Here is a 19,567-nt window from a genome sequence, read left to right on the forward strand (position 1 = left end):
CGGTTATGCCGGGACCGCTTATGGCCGATTACGCGAAAGCTTGGGACCGATTAGGACCGGACCGGTCCGGGACCGGTTTTTGGGCATCACTAATGTATATAGATAAAGGATCATTGTGAAAATAGGAGTTAAGATGAAAAACATAAGTGAGGATCTGGACCTTGATCACTTTCAATCTCACATCCACCCTATGATTTGCTCTTGATACAGGAATTGATTTGGTGTATCTCATTAGTTTTGAAGACAATATGTTTTAATGAACAAAATGAAAACCTAGAAACCAAGATTTAGTCCATCTCGATGAGGAATTACGAATTTGATGAACAAAACGAAAACCTAGAAACAGATGAGTAATTACATATAAGGTTCATCTCAATATGGTTATGTTTGTTTAACATGGGGTTTGGGTTTTTGATTTTCAGTTTTGTTGATTAAAGTTAACATTTGGATATGGATACGGATTTGGATTTTATTTTGATTTTGATTTTGATTTTAAAGTTCAAGTATGGTTTTGATTTTTGGTGTATGTGTGTGATGGTCGGAGGATGGATCTCGCTAGAGAAAAGGTTTGTCCGGAGAAAATTACTGGAAAAAGGCTTTAGTCGGATAAGATAACTGGTAAAAATGATTTGTTCAGAGAAATTAAAGAGGTAATTAAATATATTTTCCATTTTAAAGTTTAGGTTTGCATTTGATATTCTTTAGTAATTATGAAGCATACAAAAGTATATATGCATAAAAAAATTATGCTCAACCCTTCAAGTGATATATTAAAGTTTATTTGTTATTCTATTTACAAAATATACAAAAAGATATATTCATTCTACTAACGGAAAATATACCAAAAGTTGCGTTATTTTCTGTTACAAAGCAATTTCTAATTTAAATTATTTGTTGAAGACCCACCTCCAGCTTTAAATTAGGCATTACCTTATAATTGAAAAGGACACTAGTTTTGGTATATTTCTTTGTTAGCGGGATGGACATATCTTTTGATATATAACATGTGGATCATCACTTGCTAACTATAACTAGTAAGGTTCTCTACTCAAATGTACATCTTATGAGTTACAACATGAATAGTAACTATATGCGGATTCTTGTTGTGTCCTTACTGATATCCTGATACTTAATACACACACATGACCATAAAATACTTGAAACTACATATATGTATATATGGTTTTGGAAAGTTTTATGAAAACTGATATGGGATTTTCTTGTTGGAACAGCAGGTATGTGAGTCGGCTTATACACACATCGATTCATCCAGTAGACCATGAAGATATCAATCAAGAAAATCTCATACATCATAGACATGCATCTAAATATTTTGTATTATCTGTGTAACACATGTATTACTTGACTAAAGCATATAAGTCTAAATAAATGCATGTATACTCAACCTTTGTCAACACGACTTTAGGAAGACCTCGAGCTTGCTTACATGCATGTGAACTCGACTAAGCTTGTTTGACTAGTCAGAATGTCTCATGTTCAAGCTTAAACTCACGAATAGAACTCAATTTAGGCGTTAATCCATATTTGAATCTGTTGATCATGTGAATACATTAACTGTCGATTTTTCAGTTCAGTTAATGGCTTTAAAGCCCTGATCTTGATCACATTCTCATGCTACGCAATCTCATAGTATCATATGGTATTCAAGAAACGTAAGTATATAAACTTGAGGTGGAATTATTGTTTTATGTCGTTGAAGGATTCATTGGTTCTTTGTATTTGGAATCTTCTTGTGTTTTCTCTTTCTCTGGTGTTACTTTCACAAATACAGTTGCAAACTGGTGAATCACGTTTGCCATTTTGCTCATTAATCGATTTCTCCAACTCCCTACAATTGCGTCAGCTTCGAATTTAGTCATTTGCATTTTGAAGTAATTGTCATTCTTGTCAATTGAGTCCACATGTTTGAGTTAAGTACACTTTAATCCCTCAACTTCGTTTTCAAGTTTTATACACATTCAATCTTTGTTCTTCACTTGACATAACATTTGGGGTGTTGCAAATACTAACGAAAAGTTAAAGGGGACTTTTTTTTAGGTATATACTTATCTATATCTATACTATCTTATAAAACAAATTTAGCAAAAGTCTTAAATTATTAAAATACTAAATGACCAAGATACCTCTTATACAGTTTTTCATCCCCCCTCCTCACATGCACTCACCCTCTCACAACCGATTTTTTTAAAATTATAATTTTAAATTTACATTTTATATCCCTATAATTAGCTAATTAATTTACTTTACGTCCTTTACTTTTAAATGTTTCATTTTAAACATTTATCGAATTAATATACATAATCATATATCAATTAAAACATGCTTAAAAATATATTTTTATTTTAACAAGTTACACCATTATAATCGTCTCTTTAATACCTTCGAAATGAGTCTAATATTGAATAGTTTTTGACTTAATTATATTATTATATATTATATATATTGTGAAAAAATATTTTTAATATTTATGATTTATACTTTTATAGTTATTTATTTATATATATACTATATATTTTGGGGTTAGGCTGTCCAAATTGCACTATATAATATGTTCTGATATAATATGTTCTTGGTTTTTTTTTGAAATATATATATATATATATATATATATATATACATGTATTAATTCAACCTTAATCTGAGTTTCTGGACAAGAAAGAGGGTAAACAATTGAAATTTCATTCTAAAACTCATATTTTTTGGTCTTTTCATGACTTATGATCTGTTAAATTTGTAGTTTTTCTTTATTGGTTTTGAGTGTTTATCTTAAACCTCAAGTTTCTTGGTTCTTTGCTCTTGGTGTAAATCGAACACATTTGTGGAGTCGTTTAAATATATTGGATTTTAAACTGTCATACAATTTTTTTAATCGATGGTCTGTAATTGGAACCATAACTCTTATTTATTCAAATTGTATTAATATATAAAGAACAAGTGCAACCTATATCATCGTTAAATTTTATCTTATAAAACCAGTGGAAATTCAAAATCGTTAAGATTCATGGCTCCCGCCGCATTGCGCAGGTACACAACTAGTAACATTAATTGAAATTTAAGTTTCAATTTAAAAAATACTAGTTGTGTACCCACACAATGTGGCGGGAGCCGTAAATTTTAACGATTTTGAAGTTTCACTGGTTTTATTAGAGAATATTTAACGATAATATAAGTTACAATTGGTTTTTACATATTAATACAATTTGAATAAATAAAAGTTATGTTTCCAATTACAGTCTATCGATGAAAAAAATTGTATGACAATTTAAAATCCAATATATTTAAAATTCAACATATTTAAACGACTTCACAAATGTGTTCGATTTACACCAATAGCAAATAATCAAGAGATCAAGACCAGGAGCTCTAGAGCAATTGAATGAGGGATGAATAAGAGAACTTTTAATAACTCACGATGAATATTAGTTTGAATCTCATCTTGAGGGATGAGGATAAGACATAGAGGTATGAGATGATGAAAACATGAGTGAAAAATGTCAAAAGTATCTTGGGAACATAAAAATGAAATGTAATAATGTGCATTGTTAACTTATATTATATGTTATTTTAATTGTATATTAAGAGTTTTTAAAATTGAATGCATAAAGTAGTAGTTTTAATGCATCATGAGTTGTTTTTAAGACTTTATGCATAAATGTATAATACTTTGTATATTAAAAATTATTTTTAAGACATTTAATAAATCTAGTTTATAAGATAGTATAAAAAATCATTGTATAAAAAATTGTAAGATACAAGTCATAACCATCCTCGTCGGCATCACACAATCCACCACGACTACGAAGACCGTTGTCACCCCTTGCATGTGCCACCTTCCCCCCTCACCCTCACCCTCACCCTCACCCTCCTTTTCTTTGTTTCCTATTCAAAATTTTATTTTATTTAGAGTAAATTATGAATTTGGTCCCTATAGTATGCTAATTTTTACAGATTTGGCCCTTTATCTTCATTTATTACATAAGAAACCTCCATGTATGCAGTTTTTTTAATGGATTTGGTCCCTAAGGCAAATGACCGTCAATCGTCTCTGTTAAGAATGAGGGTAAATTAGTCCTTTTGTAATTTTTCTCTATTTTAACATTTTTTAATTAATTTAATCTTCTTTTCTCATATATTAATCGATAAAAAAAATCGCTTTTGAAAATACCCTCTTCATCTTATGTGACTTATCGCACCACCGAACATTATCAACCACCAGACACCATCAAATCTTAAGATCGACAGCACAACAAATCAAACATAAAATTCATAATAAGCAAAATTAAAACATAGATTATTCGTTGTATCAAATTATTATACAAGATTGGATTGTTCCGAATCCCAATCTGAATCAAAAACACCAAACTAAATAAAAATCCTAAATAATATATAAACTAAATATCATACCCCTAACCTAAACCAAAACATTAGGTTGAAGAGATATAGATTCATCAGAATCATGTAAACAAATCTACAAGATCTGTCGTAGAAGTCTCAAGAGAAAAGGGATGTCAGAGGAGACGGAGAGAGAGGGATGCTGGAGGAGAAGGAAAAGAGTTGGATGTTGGAGGAGACGAAGAAATCCATTTTCCGACCGGAGATCTGGTTCCTTCACGTTGTGGTGCTGCAAATCTAGTGGTAATGGAGAGAGATCGAGGTTGAAAGGGGAGTTGGAGATAGAAGAATGGTGATGCAGATTTGGTGGTGACTACCGATGGTGAGAGAGAGACAGGGGGGAGGCCGGTTGTATTAAAAGGACGACACGATATATGTATATTATATATAGAGTAAGACTTGGGGTCATGTGAGACCAATGGTTTTTCGTGAGACCCGTAAGACCAATTCTCAACCCTTTGATTAGATATACAATCGTCAGATCTGAACATTCATAAACGCCATGAGACTTCTCAATAATTACAAAATTGTCACCGTGTAACTTTAGACCATTAGATCATTAGCTTATAAAGTTGATCAATGAACATAAATTGGTCTTACGAGTCTCACGAAAAACCATTTGTCTCACGTGAACCCAACCCTATAAAGTAAATAACAGTTTGGTCCTCGAGGTAATCATACAAATTTAAATAATCATAAATTAAAGAAAAATAGTAAATTGACCATTTACCCTCGTACTTAACGGAAACAATGGATGACCGTTTACCTCATAGGCCAAATCCATAAAAAACTGCATACATGGAGGTTTATTTTGTAAAATATGAAAAAAATGACCAAATCTATAAAATAAATATGCCATATGTTAATACATAACAAGTTTTTCGAGACTATAATTTTTAAAGATTTAAGATTTTGTCCACATCATATAAAAATATTTTATATGGCCTCGTAAACCAGCTGTACCCTGGTGCGTAGGGGTGTTCATGGGTTGGATTGATTGGGTTGAGGACATTTGAATAACCCAACTCAATGCTTGCGGTTTGGAAAAATCTTAACCCAACCCAACCCAACCCAAACCAAAGTGCAACCCAACCCAACTCGTACGAATTGGCCGGGTTGATACTTTGGTATATTAAAATATTCTTCTAACCTTGAATATGTTATTTCTCTACTCATAAATTCTTTTTCATCATCAACCATTTGATACAACTTATTCATATTTTTTACGTATATCATATTCAGTTAATTTTCTCAATTTACATATATATGTTCACAGTTACTGAATGAGTTATATAAAGATATGAAGAGATTAAAAATATGTGTATATGAAAAGCATACATAATAATATAATTGTCTAATGTGTATATTAATAGAAATTCAACAATCATATTAAATCCAATAAATAAAAGGATATCAGGTTCAACGGGTTGGGTTGTGTTGTGTTCAAATAATAGTAACCCAATATCAACCCAATACCTAGGGTTTGATAATTTTACAACTCGATTAGACATTGGGTTGCTTCGGGTTGAGTTATTTCGCGTTGGATTGGGTTGGGTTGATCGGGTTGGTCGGGTTTTTGAGCACCCCTACTAGTGCGGGTGCACAAATTAGCCCAGGTTTAGCATATCGAACCAACCAATCAGTTAATTGGTTGGGAAATTTTGAAGTTAGTTGATCAGCCTGACCATCAGTTTTGTATTTAATGACCATCAATCTTAGCCAAATCAAACTGTATGTATCGATAACACTCTTAAATTGTTAACAAAAAATGGTATACATATATAGTTTAGTAGTTTGTTTCAATTCTTTTTCTTTTTCAATAAAAAAGGACCAAAATTTCTAACGTATTATTTTGAAGTGTTTTTTCTTCTTCAACGTTTAAGTTTTGTTAACGCATGCTATTGATTATATTTCAACAATTATCTCTATTTGTCACTCATTTGAAATTACAACTTTTATAGAAGTTGCGAGTGATTAAAAATCTATCTTGTTTTGAGCCTAAACTATCTATTCAATTCAATTTCATCGGGTCCATGTCGGAGACAGCGGGACATCATTACACCATTCGATCTCCTTGATAGTATTTATCGGGAGTATGGTCTGACCCCATCTATGAGCGAACCAAATCAAACTGTTTTCTGATTGGTTCGACTAGCAGGGTCGTCCCTTAGCATGTTAAATGTGAGATTTTGAACAGGACCCCCCGAAATCTTGGGGCCCAAGTTTACATGTGTTTAGGGTTCTTTTATCGACCCGTGTAAAACTATAGCCGAAATTATTTAGGCTCAAACCATTAATTGTATGGTTATGTTCAAATCATTAAAGGTTTAGGCTTAGTTTCAGATTGTTAATCGTTTTAGGTTTAGCCCATTTTTGTTCTTAACATATATTATATGTTATTTCATTTATGCAATGTAATCAAAAGTTTTGAATGTAACATAGACTCTAAAAGAATTGGAACGTCCCTGTCGACTAGTCTGACCAAACATACAATTTTAGGGGTTGTTTGGTTTAGGTTTGGGAATGAAAATGAGAATGAGAATGAGAATAAGAGGGGATGAAAATGTGAATGACTTCTCGTTCTTCAGTTTAACCAGAAATGCAAATTTGAACTTCTGGGAGAATAAATATATTATATTATATAAAACTAAACAATTTCTTTTATTATCATGTTTATTGATTATTGTTTAATACCTCTAACCATACATACAGAAAAACCATTCAAAAGATTAGAAAAGAGTAGGCCCATTTTAAGAACCCAACCCAAGATACCATCAAGAAAATCCGACCCATTTCAAGAATGGCTTGCTCCAGTAAGAAAATTCGGACCCTTGGACGACAACGAACCACCTTCTTTCTATTCATTCCCCTCTGTAGGTTCCAATAAGCTCTGAAAGATGCTAACATCAAAGCTCATAGGTCCAAAAGCGATTCGAAAAAGACGAACGCTTACAAATTCAAGATTAGGGTTTTGTAACTCTTACTGCTCAAAGATCTCCCAACAAGATGAAGAGACAATCAGAGAAATCACAACCATTCTCAAGCAGAATGATTGGGTTTCACGCATCAAATCATCTGGGAATCTCCATCAGAAGCTAAACCCGGATGTTGTTCAATCTGTTCTTCATCAAAATCAAGAATGTGATCCCCGACGACTCTCTTATTTCTTTGACTGGTCTACTACTCAAATGGGTACTTCTCAAAATTTGAAATCGTTCTTCATTCTCTCCATGTATTTCTGTAATTGGAATAAATTGAGGAAGGCTAGTGGTGTTCTAGATCAAATGATAGAAACCCGTAAGCCACTCTTGGCTGTTTTAGATGCAATTACAAGTGTCAGATTAAGTTCTGTGGGGTTTTCACAGCTGATTTATGCTTACAAGAACAAGCATATGTTGGACGAAGCTGTTTCTGTACTATTAGCTTCTGATGGTGCTGGTTGCTTCCCGAATTTGGTATGCTTAAACTCTTTGATGAGTGATTTATTGAAGAGTAACAAGATGGATTTGTTTTGGAAGGTCTATGAGAAATTGGCTGAGGCCAAGGTGAGCCCTGATGTTTATACATACAGTAATGTGATTAATGCTTATTGTAGGATAGGGAAAGTGGAAGAGGCTAAAAGGGTCTTTTCTGAAATGGAGGATAAGGGTTGCAGTCCTGGTTTGGTAACATACAACCTGCTAATTGGAGGGTTATGTAGAGCTGGGCTTGTTCATGAAGCTCTTGATTACAAGAAGTCAATGGCTGAAAAAGGTTTGACTCCCAGTGAGTATACTTGCACGATGATTATAGATGGATTATGCAAAGCCAGGAGATCAAATGATGTGAAATTGGTTTTAGATGATATGAAAAGTGCAGGTTTGATTCCTAGTCATGTTACTTACACTGCTTTGGTCTATGGGTTCATGAGAGAAGGTAAGATAGAGGAAGCTTTAAGCTGGAAAGATGAGATGGTTGCCAAGAATTGTGAACCTCAATACACTTTGTTGTGCATTAATATTCTGATGAAGGATTTAATGAAACTAGATAAAATGGAGTTGTTTTGGAATGCTTATGAAAAATTGTTGGCTACTAACTTAAAACCCAATGATTTTACGTATACTAATGTGATTGGTGCTTATTTGAAGGATGGGAAGGTGGACGAAGGGAGAAAGTTGTTCATTGAAATGGAGGAAAAGGGTTATCCTCCAAGTTTAGTGACCTACAATGTGCTTATTGGAGGCTTATGTAGAGCTGGTTTTGTTGATGAAGCATTTGAGCTAAAAACTTCAATGGCTAAGAATGGTTTGAGACCTGATAAGTATACTTACACGAATCTTATTGATGGGTTATGCAAATTGAAGAGATCCAGTGATGCAAAATTGCTTTTAGAAGACATGGCGTACGTGGGTTTATCTCCTGACCATTTTACTTATACTGCCTTGATCGATGGGTTTTTCAAACAAGGCGAAGCAGATGAGGCTTTTAAATTGAGAGATGAAATGGTTGCTCAAGGGATCAAGATAAATCTTGTGACATTTAATTGCATCATAGATGGACTATGCAAACTTGGTCGATATGAAGAGGCAATCAAGATTCTTAATGGTATGAAGGACGAAGGTGTTTTGCCGGATGTTATTTGCTATAATTCTCTTATACTTGGTCTCTGTAAGGCCAAAAGAATGGAGGAAGCTCGGGGTTTTTTGGCTCAAATGGTGGAAAATGGAGTGAAGCCAAATGCTTTCACTTATGGAGCTCTTATTTTTGCATATAATAATATAGCAGCAGTGAAAGTTGCAAATGCTTATTTCACAGAGATGATTGGCCAGGGCATTGTGCCTGATCAAGTCATTTTGGCATCCATGATTGATGGTCATTGCAAGCAAGGAAAAACAGAGGAACTCCTTTCGATTTTGAGGAACATGATGGGGAGAAGTTTCCTTTCTGAAGCACAAATTTACAATGCAGTCATACAGGGTTTTTGCAAGAACCAGATGATGGAGTTAGCAATGAAGATATACTTTGAGGTTCAGGAGAAGGGTCTGAATCTTGATGTTTTTGCTTACACCTCTCTCATTTCTGGGTTCATCAAGCAAGGTGATCTCCAGAAACCGTTCAAGTTCTTTAATGAAATGAAACAGAAACATGCTCGTCCAAATATCGTTACTTACAATACCTTGATTAATGGAGTATGCAAGTTGGGTGATATTAAGAGAGCAAGGGAATTGTTTTATGAAATCCCTTTGGAAGGCTTGACGTTCAATGCTGTAACTTATGCTACAATTATCGATGGGTACTGCAAATCAGGGAACCTTTTTGAGGCATTCAGGTTATTAGATGAGATGCCGATGAATGGTATTCAAGCAGATGAATTGGTTTATGGACCCCTCGTCAATGGCTGCTACAAAGAAGGTGATACTGAAAGGGCATTGTTGTTATTTGACATAATGGTGAAGAGAGGTTTTGCATCTACACCAACATTTAACATTTTGATCGACGGGCTTTGCAAGTTAGGGAAGCTGAGTGAAGTAAATGCAGCGGTGAAAGACATGCTCACTTTCAACAATCTGATGTTCAGTGATGCTACATTCTCCACATTAATCCATCATCACTGCAAATCTGGGATGATTAGAGAGGCAGAACATCTTCTGATGGAGATGAAAAAGAAAGATTTGATGCCAAAGATCGAAGCCTACACCTCCCTTTTATATTCTTACATCAAATCAGGAGAAAAGTTAAAGATTTTTACAATATTTGAGGATTTGATTACAATGGGTACCAGTAAGATTGAAGCATCGTATCTCTTACTTGATGGTCTTTCTGAAGAAAATAATTTGGAGAAAGCTTATGAACTTGTGGATGAACTATTGGATAAGGAGCTATGTTGCACTAGTGTTTTTGATGGATTAGTAGATATGTTATGCAAAAAGGGAAAATTTTCTGAAGCATGGGCTTCTATTGATGAAGTGAAGAAGAGAGGGATTACACTTGGTTTTGACACATGTAAGACTCTGATTGCTGGACTGAAAAATGGTGGGTATGATGATGAATTGGCTGGGATTCTCGAAAAAATGGTGAGGTTTGGATGGGTTCCCAGTTCAACAAGCATAAACGAATTGATAATGCGAGATCAAGAAACAGATGTGAAAGAGGTTAATATGTCGAATGCAGCAGCGTTATAAGTTAATTATATGGTGTGAATTGAATCTATTTTCCCCTTCGAAGGTCTGCTTCAAAGATGGAGGCAGCTTGTCCATTTCTCCACATTAAGTTGGTCAAGACAAGATGATTCATTTTGCCAAAAAGGTAAACTCAGGTGATATATGCTCGCTAATTTTGATTATATTTTGTCGTTCAACTTCTCTTTTCAATTTCAACATCATTTTCTTTATCAATTATGGTTTCTTGTATCGATTCTGTATTTATTCTTCATGGTAGGTTCCTGGTGTTGAAGTTGATTATGTTATTGGGACCTTGGCTATGCGCAGTGTTGAAGCTGGGTTCGAGGTAACCTTTGCAACTCTTCTTTCTTGAAGTATATGATATTTTATATACGACAAATACCCATTTGCCAAACAGCCCCTAATAATATCTAGGGGGAATACTCCCCGAATGCTATGCAACAAAAATATGTAACAGCAATAATCAGAGGTAGGCATGCACATCAAAACTCACAAATGGAAGTCGACTATTGAATATGCCAAAATAAAAAAGCCAAAAAAACTATACAATTCAAATGGGAAATGCAGACCAAAACCAAAACAACCACCACTTGAAATCAGTGTGTTGCAACTTGCAAATTATTAATGTAGATTATGGCCTTAATGGGAAGTTTGCAGTCTGCTTCTTATCATATTTCAATACCAAGAGAATCTTGACTAAAACCTACATGTCATTGGGTCATCATTATGGAGTCATGAATTTCTTTTTCTCTATATAATACATAATAACACTCAAAAAGGTGGTGCCTGATTGGTTTGAGCTTGGCTCCACAGGTCAAAAGTACCAGGAGGTCCTAGGTTCAAATCCAAGGAGGAATAAAAATCCCCTTGTGGCCACGGAGGTTCAAATGTGGTGATTCCGGGCTATCTGCAAAGCAGGTGGTCGCCCTGAGATTAGTCGGCTCGCATAGCGGGTTGGATATCTAGGTTAATAAAAAAAAAACACTCAAAAAGGATGGTGCATATTTTTCGCAATATTGTCCCAAAGATGGTCCTGGCTAGAGGAGACTCTCAACCAGCACGTAGGAGAGAACTTGAGCCAGTATCAAATAAGAATAGGGACACTGAAAAGATGAAAAAATCCTGGCCAATTGATGGTGCTGTTTGAATACTCTAAAAGGGGCCGTTTGGTTTGACAAGATTGTTTTTGAGGGATTTAGATTTCGTGAAAGGATTTGGAATTGGAAGCATTATGAATCTTTGGTGTGTTTGGTTTGTGGGATTTCATAGAAATCATGGGATTTTAATTCCAGACCTCCCTTTAAACCAAACACGGGATTGGAATGGAATCCAATTCCCAATCTCATCAAATCCTGCAAACCAAACGGGTATAATTTAATTTCTTGATAATACGCTGTTAAGAATCAGAGAATAAAATAGTAAAAACAGGGGAAATTTTCCACTGAATAAGGTGCTGAATGCTTGAATTAACAAGAAAAACTGGTAAAAAGGCTATCTAGCTATATGAGACGCTAGGGATCTTCCAAAAGATCCCCTAATTTCTGCATGCCGATCACCCCAAGCTCCCCACTATTTATACTCCTCCTTAACGACTTATCATAGAGAATTCCCAAGCTACCCTCAGCTTAAAACTGCCCAACTACTCTTTCCTGTCACGTCCAGACTTATTTTTCTTTCTTCTAGCAAAGTATACTGAATGGGTGCGTTCATAACGTACTCTTTAGGTTCCATAAGAGTTCCTTTCTTAGCAGGATGTCATAGATGAAATGCCTACTTACTCCCTTTTTAAGAGTGATGAGCACACAAACACAAAAGTGACAATACCCATTTGTTTAATATGTTTACAGGTCCTGCGATGATAAAAGTTTGAAGTTGTTTCGAGACAAATGGGGACATACGAAGAAAAGAAACTCTTCTATCGCAGGTCTCAATATTCTTGCTTATGTTACAATAATAATAGGGGAAATTGTCCAAAATAGCCATTTCGGACCCCCTCAATTCACTTTATAGCCGACTTTCTACTCAATCGATAGAAATAGCCAAGATTTCGCAAGTAGCACTTTAACAACTTACAGAAACTACTTTCTATGAATGTAATATTCATAAAGTAACACTTTCACAAGTTGCTAAAAGTGCTACTTCCGAGCTGACATGAAAGTGTCACGCTTGCTAAAATTTTTAAAATATAACCACTGAACGAAAAGATTGTTCAGTTACTTATGTATGCTAGCACAAGTATTGAAATTATATCACTTGTATAGAATTTTTAACAACTTTCTGTTCAACTGGGCTTGGTTCAAGCAATATATAATTTTAGTACTTTATTTTGCATGGTAGTTGAACCGGAAAATTCAAGGAATTTAGCGACTTCCCCTTTTGTATTGTATACGTAGTTACATTTGCACATTTTTCGTGCAGATACACGACATTTTTTTTTGTCGTTGAGGAAAAGTACTCGGATGGAAATAGCTGCTGGCATGGTGGAGGTATATGTGATTTTACTCTGTAATCACGGGTGATCTTCTTGCCTTCTTGAAATTGACTGCCTTTCTCATTTGATCAGCCCTCTATACATGCATATATATATATATATATATACATATATATATATACATGTGTATGTATACATATACATACATATATTGTTTTCACCTAAGGAACCTCTTATAGATTAGATGCATAGAAGATCCCTTTTGGGATTTAACAACATTATGTAGCCAGATATCATAACCAGCATGATTCATTGCTTCTCATCTTGGTTACATGAAGTTGAGAAACAACTTTTTAAAAGGCTCTTTTTGTTGAAAGATAGGATTTTAATATAATTTGTTAGGCTCTTTTTATAAATTTTTTGTTTTTTTTATAGTTTGTTTAATTTAATTTTTTTATTGAAATTTTAATATTTTAGATTCGAGAACAGAGATGTGTTTTGTTGTAATAGTAGCGGTCAATATTATCACTTGTTTGTCAATTTGTTTGTTATATTTTATGAAGTTCAAAAAACTTTAAGAAGTTGTACGTATGCACGAATTACTTTTAAACTTGAAATATAAGGACATTATGCATTATGCATTATGCATCAACTAGTTATGTACCTGCACGATGCATCTCGATTTTGAAGGCGAGAACTTGAAATGGCGACCCTGTTTGATGTTTTGTTCTATTCTTCGTTTCTTTTGATGCTGATGAAGAAAAGCATGGTTCTTGAGTTGCTTTATTCACATGTGCATGAATCATGCTTTACCCCAGGGGTCGTTCCAGTCTTTCTGGATGGCCTGTTAACCTACACGTACTAAGTTGTAGATCGTCTGAAACGGCTAATAAACAAAATAAAATATAAAAGTTCACGTCATATTAAAGATCTTAGAAATTAAAACAACAAAAATATTTAATATGATCATCAAGAAAAAAAATTATGATCATAAATTTTTTCCAATGTGTAATTATAGGTCCTGTAGATACTAGCATAACATTTACTATTGAATAGGTTAGGCCTTGTTTTTATACAGTTATTGAAAGGGAAAAATGTAAAAAAATCCAACAAACTTTTTCATCCATAAACTATTTTTTTGGATTGAAAAACCATTAAGCTTTCTTATTTTGAATGATTAAGTCTCTGAAGTATTTTTTTGAATGAAAAAATCTTTAAAATTTCACATTTTGAATGATTAAGTCCCTGAATTTAAAATAAATAAAAATAAAGCATCGAACTTTGACTAGTTGGTTAACGTAATTTTTTTTTGGTTAAAAGAATGTAGATAACCAATTTTTAAAAGTACAATTGTTTATTTATTAAAAAATGTGCAAGTAATCAATCAAAACGAGAAAGTTTAATAGTTCTTTTCTTTCAAAAAGAGAAAGTTTAATGGTTTTCCATTCAAAAAAATAGTTTAAGAACTTAATCATTCAAAATGAGAAAGTTTAATGATATTTTCATTTAAAATGATAATTGAGATACTTAATCATTCAAAATAGAATAATTCGTTGGATTTTTTTTGAACTTGTCCATTTTTGGAACTGAAACAATTTTTAAAAAAACATTAATAAAAATTCCTATAATAAAAACAAATAATTCATATATCATATCCCACTTCCGAATATTTACCAAACATTTATTCGTTAATATCACTTCCCTCATTTACCTTGTTGGATAACATAATCATTAAAATGAATTGTATGGTGAGTATCTTTTATCCGATATACATTTATCGGATAAGAGTCTTAACCAAGTATCTAAGGTGTTGTTTGACAGTTGCTGAATGATTTGGTACAGAATGATTAAGTGGTCAGGATGATTAAGAGGCTTTCATGATATAGTGGAAAATGAAATATAATTATTTACAATGAAATTATGCGCGCTGAATGGTTAAGGGAGACCCAAGATACAAAATCGTTCAGAAGATTTTAAAACCATTAAGAGACAAACTTTTTTTTTTGCCAAACAAGATTTACCACTTAACAATTCAGATGCTGCCTCTTAATGGAACTAATTAAGAGGTAAACAAACAACCCTTAGTCGTTGCATGCTTACCAGTTGATAAATGCTTACATAGTAAGAGTTTTATAGATATATTTATCATGTAGTTAAAAAAACCTTTTATCATATAAAAATTAGGGTTGGGTTCACATGATACCAACTTGTTTTTATGAGAACATTTTTTTACAAATGAAACTCCACAGCAAATCAAAATATTGTGAAGATAAAAATACCAAACCCTCACAATAAAAATACTATAAATATTACATTGACATCGTTTTGATATGAAGATTCAATTACCTATTAAAGAATAACATTTTGAAGCAATATATATATTTTGAGAAGTTATATAAACAAAATTTGAAGTTGATAAAGGTAGGTTCTTGTTTAATATCAGGGAATCGAATGCTTCGTCCTCATCGCCCCCACCATTCCCATTATCTCCTTCTCTAGTTTCTATCCCTCCATCAAATCTGCAAATGCGATTTACAGTGTAAAAGATTCAAGAAATGATGAGATTATTTCCTCGCAGGAATTTTTCTGTGATCAAGAACCGATTCATCTCAACTTATCAATCAAGAAAATCTTCTTCCGTCAGCATCAACAGTTCACGAATCAATGAGGAAACAGTCGGAGAGATCACAGCCATTCTCAGGAATCGCAACTGGCCTCACCTCCTCGAATCATCATCTCATCTTCTGAAAAACCTAACCCCAGATGTTATTCAATCTGTTCTTCACCAAAACCAGCGAGCTGACCCCAATCGTCTCCTCCACTTCTTCAATTGGTCGATTCATCAAACCGGTATTCCTCAAAATCTGAAATCCTTCGTAATTCTTACTATGATTCTCTGTAACTCGAATCAGTCGAGAGACGCTAGTGTTGTATTAGGGCATATGATTGAAACCCGAAAGCCGGTTTCAGATATTATTGATTCAATTGCTAGTTTTTCTGTGGAGGGTGAGGGTTTAAAGTTTGGGGCTCTGGTATACGGGATGTTGATTGATGCTTATAAGAACAAAGGCATGTTGAATGAAGCTGTTCATGTTGTATTAGGAATCAACAGTAGTGGGCATTTTCCAGATTCAGCGTGTGTTAATTCTGTCATGGCAAATTTACTGAAATGTCATAAGAAGGAGTTGTTTTGGAAGGTTCATGAGAAAATGGTTGAGTTGCAGATTGTTCCTGATGTTTATATATACACTAATTTGATTAGTGCTTTATGTAAAGATGGAAAGGTGAGTGATGCCAAAAGGGTTTTTGTAGAAATGGGGGAAAAGGGTTGTAATCCAAGTTTAGTAACATACAATGTGCTTATTGGAGGATTATGCAGAGCTGGGCTTATTGATGAAGCTTTTGAGCTTAAAATATCAATGGCTGAAAAGGGTTTGGTTCCTGATCGATATACTTATACGATGCTCATCGATGGATTGTGTAAAACGAAGAGATTGAAAGAAGCGAAGATGGTTCTTGAAGATATGTCCAAGGTAGGTGCTTTTCCTGACCATGTTGCTTACAGTGCATTGATTGATGGGTTCATGAAACAAGGCTGTGTAGATGAGGCTTTAAAGTTGAAAAACGAGATGTTTGCTAGCGGATTTCGGTTAAACGTTGTGACCTACAGTTCTATCATATCTGGGCTCTGCAAAGCTGGTCGGTTTGAAGAAGCGACTGAGATTATATTGGGAATGAAGGAGAAAGGTACTTCTCCTGATGTTTATTGCTATAATTCCCTTATAATCGGCCTTTGTTACAATAAACGGATGGAAGAAGTGCAGTCTTTATTAGCTCAAATGAAGAATAATGGTGTAAAGCCGAATGCTTTCACCTATGGAGCCATTATTGGTGGGTATAGTAAGAAACCGGAAATGCAGGTTGCAGATAAGTACTTTAAAGAGATGATTGGTAATAACATTATGCCGGATCGTGTAATATTTACCTCCATGATCGATGGCCATTGCAAACAGGGCAACACAAAGGAAGCTTTCTCGATATTTAGAAGTATGCTCGGAAGAAATATTCTTCCTGATGTGCATATGTACAGTGTACTGATCAATGGTCTTGCAAGAAACGGTTTAATGGAGAAATCACTCGAGGTTATGTCTGAACTCATGGCCAAAGGTCTGAATCCTGATGTAGTCACTTACACATCTCTCGTTTCTGGGTTCTGTAAGAAAGGCGAAATGCAAGAAGCGTTCAATATGGTTGATGAAATGAGTCGGAAAGGGGTTAGTCCAAATATCGTCACTTACAATATCTTGATCAGTAGACTATGCAAGTCGGGTGACATCAAGAAAGCTCGGGAGTTGTTCGATGGGATTTCTTGCAAGAATTTGATACCCGATGGTGTGACTTACGCTACGATGATCGATGGATACTGTAAGTCTGGGAATTTATCTGATGCTTTCGTGTTATTCGACAAAATGGATCAAAATGGAGTTAAACCAGATTATTTTGTATACAACGCCCTTGTAAATGGGTGCTGCAAAGAAGGGGATCTCGAGAGGGCATTATCGTTATTTCACAAGATGGCAGAGAAAGGATTTGTTTCTGCACATACGTACAACACTTTGATCGATGGGTACTGCAAATCAGGGAAGCTGGTGGAAGCGGATGAATTGTTGAAAGATATGATTGATAAGCAAATAAAGCCTAATCATGTCACCTTCACAATCTTAGTCGATTGCTACTGTAAAGCCGAGATGATGGAAAACGCAGAAGATCTTTTCATCGAGATGCAAAATCGGGGTTTAAAGCCAACGATTGTAACCTACACTTGCTTAGCTCACGGTTATATTAGATCTGGAAACAAACCGAAGATGGTCTCCATCTTGGAGGAGATGGTGGCAAAGGGTATTAGCTTGGATAATGTAGTGTACAACATGTTGGATGAAGATCAAGATAGTTTGGAGAAATCTTTTATGCTTTTAGATGAGTTGTTACAAAAGGGTTTATCGGGTCAAGATATTTATGACCGATTGGTCGATGGGTTGTGCCAAAAAGGGAAATTCTCCGAGGCAGTGGCATCGATCGACGAAATCGGGAGGCGTGGGGTTATGCTTAGCTTTGCTACATGTAACACTCTAGTTAACAGTTTACATAGTGCAGGATACAAGAAGAAGTTAGTCGGAGTTTTGGAAAGTATGGAAAGTTTCGGTTGGGTTCCACAATCGTCGAGTTTAACCAACTTGATTGATCAGCACGGACCCGATGCCGATTGGGAAAAAGACGGAATCAATCTACCAAAGCAAGTTGTGTGAAAGTTTCGGTTTTTGGGTGCAATCTTCGCTCAAGAAAGTTGAAGTTGCTGCCATTGCGACCATGAAACTTGGTTCGTCTTGCTTACTTGATCAAACGAAAATGTGGATGTCAAGTTTATCGTCCACTTTGCCGTAACTCTTTTGTAAACATTTCTTTAATGGCATGAACGCCATAAAAAATATTACAAGATCAGCAGGTTAACGGTCAAAATGGGTACAAAATAGGAAATTTTGAAACTTTATCACATTAATCGAATTCATTGATTCATTGGGACTGTACTAATAATAAGTTCCATGGGCAGGTCATGGCACTACTTTGGTATGAATGGCATAATGGTTATTACATTCGATTCATCGGGACAATTTGGTCAAGACTCAACGAACTAGTACTCGGGGAAAAGGTGAAACTCATACATCTCAAGCGGAATATATTAAACGTAGCTGTCTTTTCATTGTTAGAGAAAATTGTAGAATAGCAAGCAAAGAGTCTTAACGGAAACAGCCTTTCTATTCCAAGGTTTGTATACATTCTACTCTCAGACCCTACCTCTGTGTGGGATTTATCCATTCGGTATGGTTTTAGAAAATTGTTGAATAGATGGAGCTCATCATCATTGGTTTAGCTGCTTTGATTGTCTTAATGACATAGTTTGTCTGTTAAGCTACAATGCTTGCTTTATATATAAAGTGGAAAAGAGTTGGTGATGATGATGTTGCTTGCTGATTCTGTGTTGGCTTCTTTATAAGAAACATTTGAAAATATTGTAAATTTAAACCAAGCACACAAAAAGGGTGCTTGATCTTAATTTAATAGGCTTAACGGGTTTTGGCTTAATTGATTAAGCAAATTAAATTGTAATTAAACAATAATGCTGAATTTATTAAATATTGTGTGATGAACTCACTAAATTTATATTATCTTAAATAATTCATGAATTTTTACTTTTTTTGTCATTCAAAAGATTTGTCAGAAAATTATTTTTCATTTGTTGTATATAAATGTAGGGTCATGTTCGGGGGAAAACTGCAAAAGAATGAAAAATTGAGAAACACTCGGATAATCATTTGTATGTAAGGTATGCACATGTGCATGCAACTAATTTGTCTGGTATAGTGGTATGTATATGTTAATAACATGCACACGTGCATAAAAACCAGAAAACATCTTCAATTACTTGTATCAGATGCGCATGTCATACCGTACATATGAACGGTTCCTTAGTTTTTCAACTTTTTGGGGTTTTCTCTTGAACCTC

The 19,567-nt window shown here is 34.4% G+C and overlaps 1 protein-coding gene across 1 annotated transcript; it reads left to right on the top strand.

The window, feature by feature from the left end:
- The first annotated feature begins 7,303 nt into the window (after positions 1-7,303).
- On the top strand, positions 7,304-18,925 carry LOC112509205. Its single transcript, XM_025114060.1, has 5 exons — positions 7,304-10,567; positions 10,618-10,666; positions 10,831-10,899; positions 15,552-18,382; positions 18,614-18,925. The coding sequence occupies exons 1-4, from the start codon at positions 7,311-7,313 to the stop codon at positions 18,309-18,311; spliced, it is 6,135 nt and encodes a 2,044-aa protein (XP_024969828.1). The 5' UTR covers positions 7,304-7,310; the 3' UTR covers positions 18,312-18,382; positions 18,614-18,925.
- The last annotated feature ends 642 nt before the right edge of the window (positions 18,926-19,567 follow it).

Source organism: Cynara cardunculus (assembly GCF_001531365.2).
Source record: "Cynara cardunculus var. scolymus isolate 2C chromosome LG 3, CcrdV1, whole genome shotgun sequence".
Classification (NCBI taxonomy): Eukaryota; Viridiplantae; Streptophyta; class Magnoliopsida; order Asterales; family Asteraceae; genus Cynara; species Cynara cardunculus.